At 34.7% G+C, this 19,632-nt stretch overlaps 1 protein-coding gene across 1 annotated transcript in view; it reads left to right on the top strand.

Annotated features, from left to right (window-relative positions):
• TMPRSS15 (transmembrane serine protease 15) overlaps nucleotides 1–19,632 on the top strand; it is a 133,033-nt gene that overhangs the window by 68,511 nt on the left and 44,890 nt on the right. Inside the window, exons 14-16 of the mRNA XM_060149405.1 lie at nucleotides 2,217–2,306; nucleotides 4,836–4,961; nucleotides 6,928–7,068. Coding sequence (XP_060005388.1) covers nucleotides 2,217–2,306; nucleotides 4,836–4,961; nucleotides 6,928–7,068 — 357 coding nt within the window. The remainder of the gene's footprint in view (nucleotides 1–2,216; nucleotides 2,307–4,835; nucleotides 4,962–6,927; nucleotides 7,069–19,632) is intronic.

Below are 19,632 nucleotides of genomic sequence, written 5' to 3'. Positions count from 1 at the left end.
AAGACAATAAGTTGCACAATCGAGGAGAGGATTTGCCTTGGAGGAACTGCTGCTGTAGGAGTACACAGTTCCCTCAGCCTTTCCCAGTGGAGAACCTGCCCTTGTTCCGAATTATCACTCTTTCTTTGGTTCCAATGTCTTCTTCAGCACCCTGTGTACACTGCTTTCTTCCTTCTAGGTCTGTCCATCATTGACCTTACTTGTTAGTGCTCTCATCCACGTTCCCTTCTGTCCTCCTTCTCCTTGTCACATACCCACCAAGTGCCACTTACTGAGACTCAGCCTAAACCCTGCCTATAGCTCAGACCAGATGGTTGAAATGATTCTGTTTAATCAGCCCAATAACAGACAGTAACATACTGTGAGATGAGTTTGAGGTTAACTGAGTTGAAGCCTTGACTTTGACACTAAGTGGTTATGCTTGGCATTAGCAAATAACAGAACACCTCCGATGCCCGAATTTTCCGTTAGCAGGTGCAAAGCAGGTGCTTTGTGACCACCTAAAGGGGTGGGATAGGGAGGGTGGGAGGGAGGGAGACTCAAGAGGGAAGAGATATGGGGATATATGTATATGTACAGCTAATTCACTTTGTTATAAAGCAGAAACTAACACACCATTGTAAAGCAATTGTACTCCAATAAAGATGTTAAAAAAGAAAATTGAAATAGTCATAGTAATTACCTAATTCACAAGAATGCACTGACAACCAGGACTGAGCACGCCAGGTAATGTGTAGGCACTTTTCATAAATTATGTCTGATTTTTAAAAAAAAAAAAAAAAAAACCTTGAAAATCTCTAATATATATCTAGTTTATATATGAGAAGACCCAGTCTCAAAAAGAAAAGTAACTAACTCAGAACGATAGTTTTAATCCACCAACTCCAACACATCTTTCCTTTATACACCACCTTCTCTCTCCAGATAAGACAATGTGCATGGAAACTTTGCAAACAGTAAGGTTTTTTAAAAAGATTTTATTATTCTTGCTAAGTTCAGCTGGTTCTGGACAAGCCAGTTGCAGGAGGGCATATAAGGTAGACCAAGCCCTTACAGAACCAAACCTTATAGAACAGGATATGTTGGCAATGATACTAGTTTGAGCCACAGCAACTGCCTCTCTCTGTCCCGTTGTACATATCATAAAACCCAAATCTAAGAAGATTATTACATACAAACTTGAAAGGTGCGCATGAATTGAAAGGATCTACATAAATGAGGCAGATGACATGTAAAAGAGGGATCAAACAAGAGGATCTGATGGAAATCACTGCTGTAGATGTAGAGACATTTAATTTTTCCCTCCTCTAATCTGATTTCTGTGTTATTGGGAGGAAATAATACCATTATCGTCTACCTTTAATAATAGAAAAATTATCTACTTATCTCAGTTTTATATATTCTTCTAATTAGATTATTTTTATTCTTTTGATCTTAAGTATAACATGGTAATAAAAAATAAGATAGAACTGGGATACTCAAAGTGGTTGATGAAGTTTTACATTCGTTTAGAATGTCTTTCTAATAAGCAAGATAAATAAAGTAGATTAAGAATTTCATAAAGTTAGTTAACCCACTTGAAGCATCATACTCTTAACTGGAAGATCTGTGCTTTATTTTTTTCTAATAAATTTGCATTAAGTTCAGTTCCAAATTGACTCCTGAACAGTCTAGGCCAATTATCTAGAAGGTAGAGATTTTATCCCCCTTTCCTGACAGTCAAATGCCTCAATACAATATTCAGGATGGTGAAGCTTCTTCTCTACTGAAAAAAAAGTAGGAAAAAAGAAGAAATAACAAGAAATGGCAGGATTAGTAATTTACTAGCCCTTCTCATAAGAGAGTGACAGATGTAAGATTTGTTCTATTATGAAGATTCATCTTTTTTTCTACAGTAGAGCATTGATACCTTATTTCATGAAGCCTATTTATAAAAGATGTTTTCAAAATTGTTTTCTTGCCTAAATAATTTTGGGAAATGCTGAATACTATTATGCCTTCTTGGAGAATCACAAAGAACATAAGAATATTTAAGGTTTTGAGAAATTCTTCAGTAAAGAGACCTGTTAACCTATATTTTTCCCTTACACAAACTCTAAAATGTATCTGTCAAAACCAGTATTCCAAGAAATATAATTGGAAATTTATGGGCATATAGTATTATGTCTGAAATAAACAATATGTTACTAATGATTTTTCAATGCTTTCCTTTTCAGCGGACTGTGGAGGACCTTTTGAACTGTGGGAGCCAAATACAACATTCATGTCTATGAACTTTCCAAACAACTACCCTAATCAGGCTTTCTGTAAGTCATTTCTTTTCCAGCCATGAGAAACAAATGTATATATCAAAGTTACATTCTCCCCTTGACACAGCAAAGTAATTATAAATTTGCTGTATCTGAATACAACTACCACATCTGTGAGATTGTTTAATAGAATGATAACAAGAATAACAATAATTAATTACTAACTTTTAAACATTTATTTTATGCTAGTCACTGCACTAATGCTTTATATACCTTATTTTAGACAGTTCTCACAATAATTCTTTAAAACAGATGATATTATTATATTTCTCAAATTTAAAAGTTGAATAAAACCAGTAAGTGAAAGAGGCAGCCTTACCCCAGACACCACTCCCCTTGATTATGCATATAATGTTTATGGTGTGTATAACAAAGTTGCAATTCCATAGAATAAGGTCAGTGGAAAGTATAAAAAGCAAAGAGCCAGTTGTGACATACACACCCTTTATAAATATAGACTAAGGTCAATAAAGCAGGCAGTTATAGTAATGTGATTAGATTCCCAATATAAAAGATGAACTAATAAAGAGGATCACTAAAATATTCTAAGTCTAGAGAGAATAGACTAGTATGCTAAAACCATAAAAAACTTGTCTCTAGGTCATTAGTCCTAAATAGAGAAGCTCATAAGGCTGCTTAGAGATTGTCTGTGTTAAAGATGCAGATTCCCAGGCCCATCCTACAAAGATTCCACTCCAGTAGTTCTGAGAAACAGACATGTTCTTCCCCTGCCTTTCACAGCCATCCATAACACCACCAACCTAAATGGAAAATTCTACCAGTGAAAAAAATGCCCCAATGATAGTGAAAAATGTGTCATTAGAAAATGTCATTTCTTCCTTCAAATGATCCAGAGATAAGTATTATTTTGATAGGATAATAGAGTCACTATTATAGGGAGATATCTGATTCCAAAAAAATAAACAGCCATTAATCTAATTTGACTTGTATGGGGAACCAGAGATGATCATCTCTTCTTTGCATTGGAAATATCTTTTAAACGTGTCGTTTGTACAAAGTAATGATTTAAAAATATCTGAAAATAAGCAGAACATTGAAAGAACAATTTGGAGAAATTTATTAAATTTATTGATTTATTCAACAAATATTTATTGAATGCTTCATCTGTTAGGAACTGAAGTAAGTAAAGAAGAAACAAACATAATTCAGTCTACATAAGGATTCAGATAAATTGTCAGGCATCACAAAATGTCTAAGGTACTGTTTGTAATAAGTGCAAAGGCAGGAGACTGTGGAGGGACATGAGAGGTACCTAACATACAAAAAGTTCAGAGGTAGAAGACCTTGATTTTTTTTTCTTGAATTTTCAAGCAAAGTTAAGTAATAATAATAAATGAAGTGTGAAGGTATTTCACACCACATTAAGCAGTTTGGATTTTATTCTGAGAGCACTAAGGAAACTTTAAATGGTTTAGAGGAAAATAGTGATGAAATCATGTTTGCATCTTCGATGGATCCATCTGGCTGTAGAATCAGAGACAGGTGGTAAGGGAGCCATCAGCATCAACAATTAGGAGATGAAAAATAAAGGTGACTTGAACTCAGATAGTGGCAGTGGAGACTGAGAAGGAAATAGGATTCCAGGGATACAGGAGGTAGTATTGGCAGCCTTGGTGATTGATTGGATGCAGTAGGAGAGAGGACATCAAGGGAGATGCAGAGGTTTCTGGTATAGAAACTATGAGTAGATGATTAGTGGTGCTATTCACCAAGATAGGAAGAATGAAAAAATGAATGAGTTGGGGAAAGAGATAATTGAGTGTTCCCTGTATTACACGTTGAATTTGAGATACGTACATCTGTACACAGTAAATAATTGAATAAATGGATCTGCTTCTCAAAAAAAAAGTGTAGAAAATAAAGACTTAGATGTCATTACTATGTTGATGAAATGATTTCCTTAAGAGTGAATGAGAACACTCAAGCAGAATGAGGAAAGAACCTAGAACAAAATCTAAAGACTAAATCTTTTAAGGAATCAATAAAGAACAAGGAGTGTTTGTTGTTATTAAGGCTAGTAATTTTGTTTTGTTTTGTTCCAAAAGGAACTACCATCATATGACACATATAAATAATGGCAACAATTGCTTAAAGAAATACTAAAGTTTAGTTGCCCTACAAATTGCATTTTAATCACTTCGTTTTCCTCTGCATTTAGTCATGGAAATAAAATAAATGCAAATAGAATATTCACATCTTTGACATTCATAAATTTTAGACTGTAGGAGTAAAAGCCTATTGGCAAGCTTTGATTAAAGTATTCCATTTTATATGAAATAAAGCAAATTCAATTACAGTAAATTATTTCGTATTTAGTTGAAATTTTACTACAAATATTCTGGAATAGACAAAATGTTTCTTCACACACACAAACAGCTTGTAATATTGGTTTATATAAAATGAAATAAATCTTTGAAAGTAATTTGAAGTTCTCAAGAGATTGAAGTTTTGAAGAGAAATCAAAAGAACTATGTTTAAACTATGTTGTTATTTATTACTTTTAAGGTGTTTGGAATTTAAATGCACAAAAGGGAAAAAATATTCAGCTTCACTTTCAAGCATTTGACTTAGAAAATATTGCAGATATTGTTGAAATCAGAGATGGTGAAGGAGATGATTCCTTGCTCTTAGGTAAGTCTCCAGTTTAAATATTGTGAAGGTTGTATGGCTCAAGACACTGGACTGATGGAGAGAGCATTTCTCAATAAATGTAGTCACTCTTTTACAACTAGCAAAGTGAAATTACAGCAGTAGAGTAACATGTCAAACTGTATGTCACACTTCCAATATGGGGAGTGTTTACAATGATGACAGAATGGTATTTTTCTGAAGCATTCTTGGCAAACGAGGATTCGTAGTTTTGATTCAGCAGTTCCTACCAGCTGATATTAATTTACTACAATAAGCATTACACTTTAGAGGCTAAAAGCTAAGAACATCCATTATGCAGTTTTCTATGCATTATGTGTACATCGTATTTCCAAAGATCGCTATTATATTATGTTTTATTTCACTTCAAACTAGAGGAACAATTGTGTTTGTTGTGCAAAATTTTTAAATGCTTTTTACTTTGAGTTTCACTATTACTTTGATTGTCTGTGTCTCTAGTACTAGCTGCTTCTATATAAGTATCTGAGAATGAGTCAAAAGTTGAGCAAGTTGATTTTTCCCTAACATCTGTTGATCATTATTTTTTTTAAATAGACATAGGGGGAAAGTGTTCTATTCTACAGGAAATTATTATACCTAGATCATAAAATACATGTTAATATAATAAAAATCTATCAAGTATAATGGCTAATATCTTGCTCAATTACTACCAATTTTTAAGAAAGAAGTGTCTCTTGATAAGTCACGCACTGAACTATGAAAATACATGAAATGTCAACTGGAATGCAGAAACAGCACACTTTACAAGTAAAAGTATTTTATCTAACTGTACTTTAGACCTGTATTAATTATTTCCTATAAAATCCAGTCAGATAGCTATACAATCACATGAACACTGCAGCCAGTGGATGAAGACTCCAGAGGGCATGCTCTATAGCAATGAAGGAGCAGAGTGGTGGAGAGGGTTCCCCAGCCATACTAATCAGTCACCATTATGTAGGCTCTTCAGAAAAATCCCACAAAGTTCTAAAGTACAAGTTTCCTGGGAGAGGATTTTGAGAGTCACACACAGAACAAATAACAATGAAAGTCTCGGTGAGGTGAGGAGCCTTGTGCTAGCAAGAACTGAGGAACTTCAAATTTGATTTTCAATACAGTTATAAACACATTTTGAGTAGTTTTTCCATTTTCAGTTTACTCTGTCTTTCTAATAAAAACTTCAGTGTTCTCATGATCTAAGAAAAATCAATTTTTATCATTTCACCTCTTAGTATTTCCATCAATCACGGAAAAGTAAATACGAATTCCAAAAGGATCTCAGAATCATCCTTTTCAAATATGTAGGTGAGAAGTTCTTTTGATACAGAATCACTTTCAAGGATTCCAATATATAAAATATTTAATAAGATGAATGTATTTTTAAACTAACTGAAGCCTTTAGTTTTTAATAAAGAATATTTTATTGTTTATGAAACCCTCAAAGCCCAGGGATTAGAGGGAAAAAATTGAAAACAATCATTTAGGTTTATATTATCAGTCTCTAATTAATTCATCTTTCAGATTAGGTTAGTGATTCAATTTATAAAAAATATAAAATAAATTTAGACAAAAAAATATTAAGGGAGACTATAAGTTCTGTTATTTTATAAGGGTCTTTAAAAACAGGCAAACAATTATTTTTCTGTGATAACATGAGCTTTAAATAGTAGTGATGCAAAGCCAGACAATATTATGAGTAACTCATCATTAAATTATAGAGCTGCAGAAACCTTAAGTAATACTGGAAAAGATCAGTAGAGAAGTTGGCTTTCCTAGAAGCGGTGCCTAAAATGTAAGAGAATGTATGCATTTACTTACATGTGGTGCTTCCTGAGCAAGCCAGGCTGCATGTTTCATACCTCTGGGAGACAGAACTGAGAAAAAGGGTATATTCCTTCTAGAGTCAAAGGATCATCTCACTAATTTTTTTTTTTTTTTTTTTGAGCAGCTGTGTACACAGGGCCTGGTCCAGTAAAGGATGTGTTCTCAACCACCAACAGAATGACTGTGCTTTTTATCACTGATGATGTGATGGCAAAAGGGGGATTTAAAGCAAATTTCACTACTGGCTATCACTTGGGGATTCCAGGTAAGTGCACTCGGGATTACATGCTGCCTTGTAACTTTTGGAGCAAAACAGTAGAAACATACAGGAGGGAAGATTTGTTCAAGATGGCGGAGTAGAAGGACGTGCGCTCACTCCCTCTTGCAAGAGCACCTTCACAGCTAACTGCTGAACAGTCACTAACAGGAAGACACTGGAACTCACTAAAAAAGATACCCCACATCTAAAGACAAAGGAGAAGCCGCAATGAGACAGTAGGAGGGGTGCAATCACAAAATCAAATCCCATAACTGCTGGGTGGGTGACTCACAAACTGGAGAACAATTATACCACAGGAGTCCACCCACTGGAATGATGGCTCTGAGCCTTTGTCAGGCTTCCCAATCTGGGGGTCTGGCAATGGGAGGAGGAAATCCCAGAGAATCAGACTTGAAGGCTAGCAGAATTTGATTGCAGAACTTCAACAGGACTGAGGTAAACAGAGACTCCACTCTTGGAGGACACACACAAAGTAGTGTATGCATCAGGACCCAAGGGGAAGGAGCAATGACCCCATAAGAGAATGAACCAGACCTACCTACTAGTGTTGGAGGGTCTCCTGAAGAGATAGCGGGTGGCTGTGGCTCACCATGGGGACAAGAACCCTGGCAGCAGTAGTTCTGGGAAGTACTCCTTGGCATGAGCCTTCCTGGAGTCAACCATTAGCCCCACTAAAGGGCCTGTAGCCTCCAGTGCTGGGTCACCTCAGGCCAAACAACCAACAGGGAGGAAACTCAGACCCACCCATCAAAAGACAAGGAGATTAAAGTTTTACTGAGCTCTGCTCACCAGAGCAACAGCCAGCTCTACACACCACCAGTCCTTCCCATCAGGAAGACTGAACAAGCCCCTTAGATAGCATCATCCACCAGCGGGCAGACAACAGAAGCAAGAAGAACTATAATCCTGCAGCCTGTGGAACAAAAACCACATTCACAGAAAGATAGACAAAAGTAAAAGGCACACGACTATTTACCAGAAGAAGGAACAAGATAAAACAGAGAAAAACAATTAAATGAAGTGGAGATAGGCAACCTTCCAGAAAAAGAATTCAGAATAATGATAGTAAAGATGATCCAGGACCTCGGAAAAAGAATGGAGGCAAAAATCAAGAAGATGAAAGAAATGTTTAATAAAGACATAGATGAATTAAAGAATAAACAAACAGAGATGAGCAATACAATAGCTGAAATGAAAAATACACAAGAAGGAATCAATAGCAGAATAACTGAGTCAGAAGAACAGATAAGTGACCTGGAAGACAGAATGGTGGAATTCACTGCCGTGAAACAAAATAAAGAAAAAAGAATGAAAAGAAATGAAGACAGCCTTAAAGACCTCTGGGACAACATAAAACACAACAACATTCACATTACAGGGGTCCCAGAAGGAGAAGAGACAGAGAAAGGACCTGAGAAAATATTTGAAGAGATTATAGTTGAAAACATTCCTAACATGCAAAAGGAAATAGCCACCCAAGTCCAGGAAGCACAGAGAGTCCCAGGCAGGATAAACTCAAGGAGAAACACACCGAGACACATAGTAATTGAATTGGCAATTTTTTTTTTTTACATCTTTATTGGAGTATAATTGCTTTACAATGGTGTGTTAGTTTCTGCTTTATAACAAAGTGAATCAGTTATACATATACATATGTTCCCATATCTCTTCCCTCTTGCGTCTCCCTCCCTCCCACGCTCCCTATCCCACCCCTCTAGGTGGTCACAAAGCACAGAGCTGATCTCCCTGTGCTATGCAGTTGCTTCCCACTAGCTATCTATTTTACGTTTGGTAGTGTATGCCACTCTCTCGCTTTGTCACAGCTTACCCTTCTGCCTCCCCATATCCTCAAGTCCATTCTCTAGTAGGTCTGTGTCTTTATTCCTGTCTTACTCCTACGTTCTTCATGATATTTTTTTTTCTTAAATTCCATATATATGTGTTAGCATACGGTATTTGTCTTTCTCTTTCTGACTTACTTAACTCTGTATGACAGACTCTAGGTCCATCCACCTTACTACAAATAGCTCAGTTTCATTTCTTTCTATGGCTGAGTAATATTCCATTGTATATATGTGCTACATCTTCTTTATCCATTCATCTGATGATAGACACTTAGGTTTTTTCCATCTCCTGGCTATTGTAAATAGAGCTGCAATGAACATTTTGGTACATGACTCTTTTTGAATTATGGTTTTCTCAGGGTATATGCCCAGTAGTGGGATTGCTGGGTCATATGGTAGTTCTATTTGTAGTTTTTTAAGCAACCTCCATACTGTCCTCCATAGTGGCTGTATCAATTCAGGGCAAATATTAAAGACAAAGAAAAATTATTAAAAACAACAAGGGAAAAATGACCAATAACATACAAGGAAACTCCCATAAGGTTAACAGCTGATTTCTCAGCAGAAAAACTACAAGTGGCACTATATATTTAAAGTGATGAAAGGGAAGAACCTACAACCAAGATTACTCTACCCAGCAAGGATCTCATTCAGATTCGATGGAGATTTCAAAAGCTTTACAGACAAGCAAAAGCTAAGAGAATTCAGCAGCACCAAACCAGCTCTACAACAAATGCTAAAGGAACTTCTCTAAGTGGGAAACACAAAAGAACAAAAGGACCTAGAAAAACAAACCCAAAACAATTAAGAAAATGGTAATAGGAACATACATATCGATAATTACCTTAAATGTGAATGGATTAAATGCTCCAACCAAAAGACACAGGCTCACTGAATGGATACAAAAACAAGACTGTATATATGCTGTCTACAAGAGACCCACTTCAGACCTAGGGACACATACAGACTGAAAGTGGGGGGATGGAAAATGATATTCCATGCAAATGGAAATCAAAAGAAAGCTGGAGTAGCAATATTCATATCAGATAAAATAGACTTTAAAATAAAGAATGTTACAAGAGACAAGGAAAGACACTACATAATGAACAAGGGATCAATCCAAGAAGAAGATATAACATTATAAATATTTATGCACTTAACATAGGAGCACCTCAATACATAAGGTAAATGTTAACAGCTATAAAAGAGGAAATCAACAGTAACACAATAATAGTGGGGGATTTTAACACCTCACTTACACCAATGGACAGATCATCCAGACAGAAAATTAATAAGAAAACACAAGCTTTAAATGATACAACAGACCAGATAGATTTAACTGATATTTATAGGACATTACCTCCAAAAACAACAGAATAAACTTTCTTCTCAAGTGCACATAGAACATTCTACAGGGTAGATCACATCTTGGGTCACATCAAGCCTTAGTAAATTTAAGAAAATTGAAATCATATCAAGCATCTTTTTGGACCCCAATGTTATGAAATTATAAATCAGTTACAGGGAGAAAAACATAAAAAACACAAACACATGGAGGCTAAACAATACGTTACTAAATAACCAAGAGATCACTGAAGAAATCAAAGAGGAAATAAAAAAATACCTCGAGACAAATGACAAGGAAAATATGACGATCCAAAACCTATGGGATGCAGCAAAAGCAGTTTTAAGAGGGATGTTTACAGCAATACAATCTTACCTCAAAAGACAAAAAAAAAAAAAAATCACAAATAAACAATCTAACCTTACACCTAAAGGAACTAGAGAAAGAAGAACAAACAAAACCCAAAGTTAGTAGAAGGAAAGAAATTATAAAGATCAGAGCAGAAATAAATGAAAGAGAAACATAGAAAACAATAGCAAAGATCAATAAAGCTAAAAGGAGGTTCTTTGAGAAGATAAACAAAATGGAAAAACCTTTAGCCAGACTCATCAAGAAAAAGATGGAGATGACTCAAATCAATAAAATTAGAAATGAAAAAGGAGAAGTTAAAATGGATACCACAGAAATAAAAAGAATCATAAGAGACGACTACAAGCAACTCTATCCCAATAAAATGGACAACCTGGAAGAAATGGACAAATTCTTATAAAGGTATAACCTTCCAAGACTGAACCAAGACAAAATAGAATTTCTGAACAGACCAATAAGGAGTAATGAAATTGACACTGTAATTAAAAGTCTTCCAACAAACAAAAGTACAGGACCAAATGGCTTCACAGGTGAATTCTATCAAACATTTAGAGAAGAGCTAACATGCATCCTTCTCAAACTCTCCCAAAAAATTGCAGAAGAAGGAACACTCCCAAACTCATTCTACGAGGCCACCATCACCCTGATACCAAAAACAAAGATACTACAAAAAGAAAAGTACAGACCAATATCACTGATGAATATAGATGCAAAAATCCTCAACAAAATGTTAGCAAACAGAATCCAACAACACATTAAAAGGGTCATACACCATGATCAAGTGGGATTTATCCCAGAGATGCAAGGATTCTTCAATATATGCAAATCACTCAATGTGGTACACCATATTAACAAACTGAAGGATAAAAACCACATGATCATATCAATAGATGCAGAAAAAGCTTTTGACAAAATTCAACACCATTTATGATTAAAAACTCTTCAGAAAGTGGGCATAGAGGGAACCTACCTCAACATAATAAAGGCCAAATACAACAAACCCACAGCAAACATCATTCTCAATGGTGAAAAACTGAAATCATTTCCTCTAAGATCAGGGACATGACAACAATGCCCACTCTTGCCACTGTTATTCAACATAGTTTTGGAAGTCCTGGCCATGGCAACCAGAGAAGAAAAAGAAATTAAAAGAATACAAATTGGAAAAGAAGAAGTAAAGCTGTCACTGTTTGCAGATGACATGATACTATACAGAAAAAATCCTAATGATGCCACCAGAAAACTACTAGAGTTAATCAATGAATTTGGTAAAGTTGCAGGATACAAAATTAATGCACAGAAATCTCTTGCATTCCTATACACTAACAATGAAATATCCGAGACAGAAATTAAGGAAACAATCCCATTCACCATTGCAAGAAAAAGAATAAAATACTTAAGAATAAACCTACCTAAAGAGGTAAAAGGCCTGTACTCAGAAAACTATAAGACACTGATAAAAGAAATCAAAGATGATACAAACAGGGGCTTCCCTGGTGGCACAGTGGTTGAGAGTCCGCCTGCCGATGCAGAGGACATGGGTTCGTGCCCCGGTCCAGGAGGATCCCACATGCAGCGGAGCGGCTGGGCCCGTGAGCCATGGCCGCTGAGCCTGCGCGTCCGGAGCCTGTGCTCCGCAACGGGAGAGGCCACAACAGTGAGACACCCACGTACCGCAAAAAAAAAAAAAAAAAAAAAACCCAACAACAACAAAGATGATACAAACAGATGTAGAGATATATCATGTTCTTGGATTGGAAGAATAAATATTGTGAAAATGACTATACTAACCAAAGTGATCTACAGGTTCAACACAATCCCTACAAAATTACCAATGGCATTTTTCACCCAACTAGAACAAAATATCTTAAAATTTGTGTGGAGACACAAAAGACCCCAAATAACAAAAGCAATCTTGAGGGAAAAAAATAGAGCTGGAGGAATCAGACTTCCTGACTTCAGACTATCTGCAAAGCTACAGTAATCAAGACAATATGGTACTGGCACAAAAACAGAAATATAAAACAGGATAGAAAGCCCAGAGATAAATCCACACACCTATGGTTAACTAATCTATGATAAAGGAGGCAAGGATATACAATGAAGAAAAGACAGTCTCTTCAATAAGTGGTGCTGGACTACCAAATGTAAAACTGATAGCTAGTGGGAAGAAGCTGCATAGCACACGGAGATCAGCTCAGTGTTTGTGACCACCTAGAGGGGTGGGATAGGGAGGGTGGGAGGGAGGGAAACGCAAGAGGGAAGAGATATGAGGATATATCTCTATGTATAGCTGATTTACTTTGTTATAAAGCAGAAACCAACCACCATTGTAAAGCAATTATACTCCAATAAAGATGTTAAAAAAGTATAAAATAAAAATTAAAAAATAAGTGGTGCGGGGAAAACTGGACAGCTACATGTAAAAGAATGAAATTACAACACTCCCTAACACCATACACAAAAATAAACTCAAAATGGATTAAAGACCTAAATGTAATGCCAGAAACTATAAAGCTCTTAGAGGAAAACATAGGAAGAACACTCTATGACATAAATCACAGCAAGATCCTTTTTGATCCACCTCCTAGAGTAAGGGAAATAAAAACAAAAATAAACAAATGGACCTAATGAAACTTAAAAGCTTTTGCACAGCAAAGGAAACCATAAACAAGACAAAAAGACAACACTCAGAATGGAAGAAAATACTTGCAAACAAATCAATAGACAAAGGACTAATCTCCAAAATATCTAAACAGCTCATGCAGCTCAATATTAAAAAAACAAGCAACCCAATTAGAAAATGGGCAGAAGACCTAAATAGACATTTCTCCAAAGAAGACATACAGATGGCCAAGGGTCACATGAAAAGCTGCTCAACATCACTAATTATTAGAGAAATGCAAATCAAAACTACAATGAGGTATTACCTCACACCAGTTAGAATGGGCATCATCAGGAAATCTACAAACAACAAATGCTGGAGAGGGTGTGGAGAAAAGAGAACCCTCTTGCACTGTTGGTGGGAATGTAAGTTGATACAGCCACTATTGAGAACAATATGGAGGTTCCTTAAAAAACTAAAAATAGAATTACCATATGACCCTGCAATCCCACTACTGGGCATATACCCAGAGAAAATCATAATTCAGCACACACACGTACCACAATATTCATTACAGCACGATTTACAATAGCCAGGACATGGAAGCAACCTGAGTGTCCATGGACAGATGAATGGTTAAAGAAGCTGTGGTACATATACACAATGGAATATTAGTCAGCCATAAAAAGGAACAAAATTGGGTCTTTTGTGGAGATGTGGATGGACCTAGAGACTGTCATACAGAGTGAGGTAAGTCAGAAAGAGAAAAACAAATATCATATGCTAACACATATGTGTGGAATCCAGAATAATTGTACTGATGACTAGTTTGCAAGGCAGAAAGAGAGACACAGATGTAGAGAACTAACGTATGGACACCAAGACGGGAAAACAGGGGTGGTGGTAGGGGTGGATGAATTGGGAGATTGGGATTGAAATATATACAATAATATGTATAAAATTGATAACTAATAAGAACCTTCTGTATCATGGAGATATATAGATATATATGTAGATGTAGATATAGATATCAATATTTTCATTCATATATGTAAAATATAACTCTGCATTCAACAGTCTATAGAGAATTTTTATAGCTTGCTTCTCCCCTTGTACTATGATTTTTTTAAATACTTCTGTCCCACAACTTAGTAGTTCTCTCTAGATGCAAATATGTCAGAAAAACAGAATACACATTCCTTCCTACCTCTATCCTTCCCTTCCATAAGAGATTGTGGTCAGTTTGTCTTTAATTAAAATGTCTAGAAAAGAGGTAGTGTTGGAGCATTGTTCATCATCTGGCCTATTATCTGATCCTAGAATCATCTGTACAAATCTCTGCTCCTCTACTTACAACTGGCCTAAAACTTAGACTCCATGCCAGAAAGTTGTATGCTTTCAGCATTACTACAAATATGAAAATTGACCTGTAGCTTATATACCCTCTGGCCCTGAAAATAAGTCATAACAATTGTTACTACCCAAGCTACTTAGGTGAGAGTAAGTTGTAGCCCAGCCAACTATCCTGTTCCTCAGAAGAATTTTGTGATGTTTTAGAAGCAGCTACTTATGATTTATAAGCAATGTTGACATGAATCAATCAAAAAATCCATTAGTGAAGTAAACAAAAAAATCAATTAATGAAGTATATAAACAAAAGTTCAACTAAGGAAGTAAACAAACAAAAATATTAAGGACTATGAAAGAACATACAACACCAAAGGAAAGCAATAAAGACTTTTAGATCAACAGAAAATTGGAATTTATCTTAAAATAGAGTACATGAAAAATGAGAAAAATATAGAAAGTTATATGATTTATAATTATTTTAATTTATAAATGGTATTATTTATTTTTAAATTATACTTATAATTATTTTTCAAAATATCAAAAAAGAAAATATATTGACATGAAAATATAGTTATGTGTATAAATATATAATGTATAAATTATATATTATACATTATGTATAAATATAATGTATAAGATATATAGATATAGAGAGAGATATAATGTATAAAAATCAGAAATTAACTTAGAGGAGAAGTAAATCACTGCCTTGGAAAATATTAATCAAGACAATTTTCAGACTACCATTATGAATTGTCACTATTCTATCCCTATGGCCACCTTTGGGCAGAGGAATTTCTCGTTGAAACTCTACCACAACCAGATTATTATTTCTGACTTGATCAGAAGTTTTTGTTAATGGTGTGAACTGCACAGTTTATTTTGCACACCTATTCAAAAACCCTGGCACCAAAATACCACATTGTCACAAAAGTGCAGCACAAAAGCATGATCAAGTAAGCAAAAACAATAGGTAAAGAGATGGAAAAATGTGGGAGTCTGTGATGGGCAAACAGGAAAAAGACCAACCCACAAGTTGAAAATAATAGAACCAGTTAAAACTAACACTGAAAGGTGTAATGGGAAAAAACGATATACTTTCTAGATCTGATTAAAGTGACTGAAAAATCATGAAGTCTTATTGCTTACTGTAAAAAATTTATAAGCAGAAATCAGTGTTGTAACATTTCCTGTTTAAAATTTTTAATTTCAAGAGGAAAATTTTTCAGCAAATTTTTTTTCACATCTTTATTAGAGTATAATTGCTTTACAATGGTGTGTTAGTTTCTGCTTTATAACAAAGTGAATCCGTTATACATATACATATGTTCCCATATCTCTTCCATCTTGCATCTCCCTCCCTCTCACCCTCCCTATCCCACCCCTCCAGGCGGTCACAAAGCACCGAGCTGATCTCCCTGTGCTATGTGGCTGCTTCCCATCAGAGTCAGCAAATTTTTTAAGGAGAATAAACAGAATCATTTTTCAAAGATGTCAAAAATCAGTTCAGCTTTATATTTTAGTCATTTTATGGTGAATATTTTAAAACAACAGAGTGACATTTCTAAATTTTTGAGGAGAAACTTCTGCAATAAAAAATGTATAGACATCAATATCACTTGTATTTGAATGCTATAGAATTAAGTGCTCAGTTCTATAAAGTATTTTAAAATAGAGCAAGAAAATACGTAATAGTTATTCTCTTGGAGGGGTGAGCCTCCAAACTTTTTTCCAAGGATGTCATGAAAGGAACTTTTGAGAAATACTATATATTTTTTAAATTTATTATATTTATTTATTTGTTATTACAATAAAATTTATTTTTCAACATTTATTTCTAGTAAGTATAAAAACACAGAATAAACTAAGAACTTGTAGCACATTATATTAACTGCAACTCTAATTAATTATTAGCTGTTTAATATTGTCCCATATCTATTCACCAAATTAACATGAACTGCAAACATAAACTTTTTTTTTCACTTTCTTCTTTTTATTGAAGTATAGTTGATTTATTATACTGTGTTAGCTTCAGGTGTACAGCACAACGATTCAGTTATATATACTATATACATATATATATATATATTTCTTTTCAGATTATTTTTCCTTATAGGTTATTACAAAATATTGAGTATAGTTCCCTGTGCTATACAGTAGGTCCTTGTTTGTTATCTATATATTTTACATATAGTAGTGTGTATATGTTAATCCCAACCTCCTAATTTATCCCTCCCCCCAACCCCCTTCCCCCTTTGGTAAACATAAGTTTGTTTTCTATGTCTGTGAGTCTCTTTCTGTTTTGTAAATAATTTCATTTGTATCATTTTTTAATTTTTTTAAAATTTTTATTGAAATAAGGATGATTTACAATGTTCTGTTAGTTACATAGAAAATTCTAAAGTTGCCATCAGAAAACTACTGGAGCTCATGGATGAATTTGGTAAAGTTGCAGGATACAAAGTTAACACACAGAAATCCTTTGCATTCCTATACATTAACACCAAAAGATCAGAAAGAGAAGTTAAGAAAACAATCCCATTCACCATCGCACCAAAAAGAATAAACTTATGTATCATGTTTTTAGATTCCACATATAAGCAATATCATATGATATTGGTCTTTGGCTGAGAAGTACTATATTTTTAAAGAAATGAAGATGAATAGTAAAACCAACTGAACTAATGAGATAAGAAAACTAATAGCTCTAACCAATAAGGGAGTGAATTTATTTACAAATCCAAACAACTGAAATAATTATTGAGCATTCCGCCATCTGCAAAAGTGAAAGCATCTTGAAATTTTAGAGAAATAGTAGGTCTTTAAAGCCATATTTTAAATTGTAAGGGAAAAGGGAGGAAAGAAGTGGAAAGAGAATAGGTTGGGAAAAGAAAGGCAGCAACATCTCTTCTATTAAAAATATTACAGTTACTAGCTTTTATTAGAGTCTTATAATAAGATAAATACATTAGGATTTTGAAAAATAGTACAATAAATTTCCCTTCAAGATAAAAGCCAAAAGAACGTAATCTATGGCTTCCAACAAAAAATAGATTGGAGATTTATGGCATAGGTGTTGCTTATATTTGTTTACCCTTTCACTAGATTTCAGTTACTATGATTATGTTATTTAGGTAATAAATCATTTAGAGAAATTGAAGCTAAAATGGAGTCTTCCATGACCATCACTGTGTGCTTAATATGCTGGGAATGTGGTTTCATATCCCTCTTGGCCACAGGACAGATGCTGCTGGAGAGTAGAAAATGGAGGGATTGAGTCATCATCAGCATAATCTTCTCCCAGAGAGATTTTTACACCAAAAAGCTGAAAAGCAATTATAGAAACAGGGAATTGGCAGTGGCAGATAATCACACTGGTAGTGGAAAGAGACATTAGGCACACATATCTGTTTATATTGGTGCTCTGCTTTGCTGGTCATTTTAGGAAAAAGGGATCAAAGGAATATCATAAATTTGCAGCATGTATGTGCTTCATTTATCTTCTGAGATATTTTAGGGACACCTTCCAAAGCATTCAGTTGATGAATAAAACAATTATATAACATATTTTTGTATCTCCTTTCTTTATCTTAGTTTTCACATTTTATTTACATTAAACTAGAGTATATGAAATATAGATTTATTAAGATCACTCTCCTCTGAAGTTCCCTTCATTGCTCTTTTCTGAATATCAGAATCTTAATTTGGAATTCAATAGTGCTTATCTGGCAACTGTGGAAGTGGCAGCTGATTACATTTAGGGGTTTAGAGCCCTCCCCAGATTGTGTGGCATGTGCCTTAGAGATCAATTCAGTTCCATTAAAACCAAGCATATGTTGACTAAATGAGGCAGGGCTACTGGAGACTTCATAAAAAGGAGATGGGAAAATTCAGTTCTTAGTAATATTTTTTTTTCTCTCTCTCTCACTATGGGTATAAAATTATCAGATATAAGATATAAGAGGCCACAGAGAGTTAAACTTTTGGATTAAAGACTTCTTAATGAAGCCGAGCTGTTATATGTTACAAAGAATCAGAATTCAGTTCATGCATGTAAAGGGAAATTTTGAAAGAGTTTATTCACACTTCTCCTCAGAATTTGTCATTCTTTTCAGTTCAGCAGCAATAGATTGTTTTGCTCCATACAGCATTTTTTTCATCCAATATATTCATCTTATAGAAATAGGTTAATATTTCTATGTTCATACGGTATAACCTTAACAGCTTTGGCTAGAGCACAAAAATAAATTACAATTTTCAGATATTTATACATGTTTTCATTCATATTTTTATTCAGATATTCAGATATTTAAATTTTCATTCAATGGATATGTGTTCTCCAATTAAATATAGCCTGGCTATACTAGTAAAAGAGTAAAATTATTAATAAATTATCTATTATTAAATATTGAAAACTCATTTTTACATAATGATTTTAACAAACTATGAAAACAAAGAAATGGGGTAATATATAAATAACTAGCTGTGACTAACATTCTATAAGTATATTATGATATTTGATTAGGGGTACATAATTAGGCCATCAGGTTTTTAAATAAATATAATGCTTATTAAGTATAGATTTAAAATAGAATATATAAATTCAAAAACATATGTACCTAGCTTTAAGTATTCCTGTTTGCTAACTGAAAATTAACACTAGAAAGATTAAAATGTAAATTCAGTTAGAACATTAATACTTGCCTGTAGAGTAAGTAGCTGTCTTTGCCCATTTATCATCTCACTAACCTGGTTTAAAAATATGTGTTTGTGGGGCTTCCCTGGTGGCGCAGTGGTTGAGAGTTCACCTGCCGATGCAGGGGACATGGGTTTGTGCCCTGGTGCGAGAAGATCCCACATGCTGTGGAGCAGCTAGGCCCGTGAGCCACGGCTGCTGAGCCTGTGCGTCCAGAGCCTGTGCTCCGCAACGGGAGAGGCCACAAGAGTGAGAGGCCCGCGTACCGCAAAAAAAAAAAAAAAAAATGTGTTTGTGAAATAAATTGATAATTAAATTTACAAGAACCTCCCTAATAGTA

This window comes from Lagenorhynchus albirostris, chromosome 5 (genome assembly GCF_949774975.1).
Source record: "Lagenorhynchus albirostris chromosome 5, mLagAlb1.1, whole genome shotgun sequence".
NCBI lineage: Eukaryota > Metazoa > Chordata > Mammalia > Artiodactyla > Delphinidae > Lagenorhynchus > Lagenorhynchus albirostris.
The sequence above is the reverse complement of the archived record's forward strand: the minus strand, read 5'-3'. Positions and strand labels throughout refer to the sequence as shown.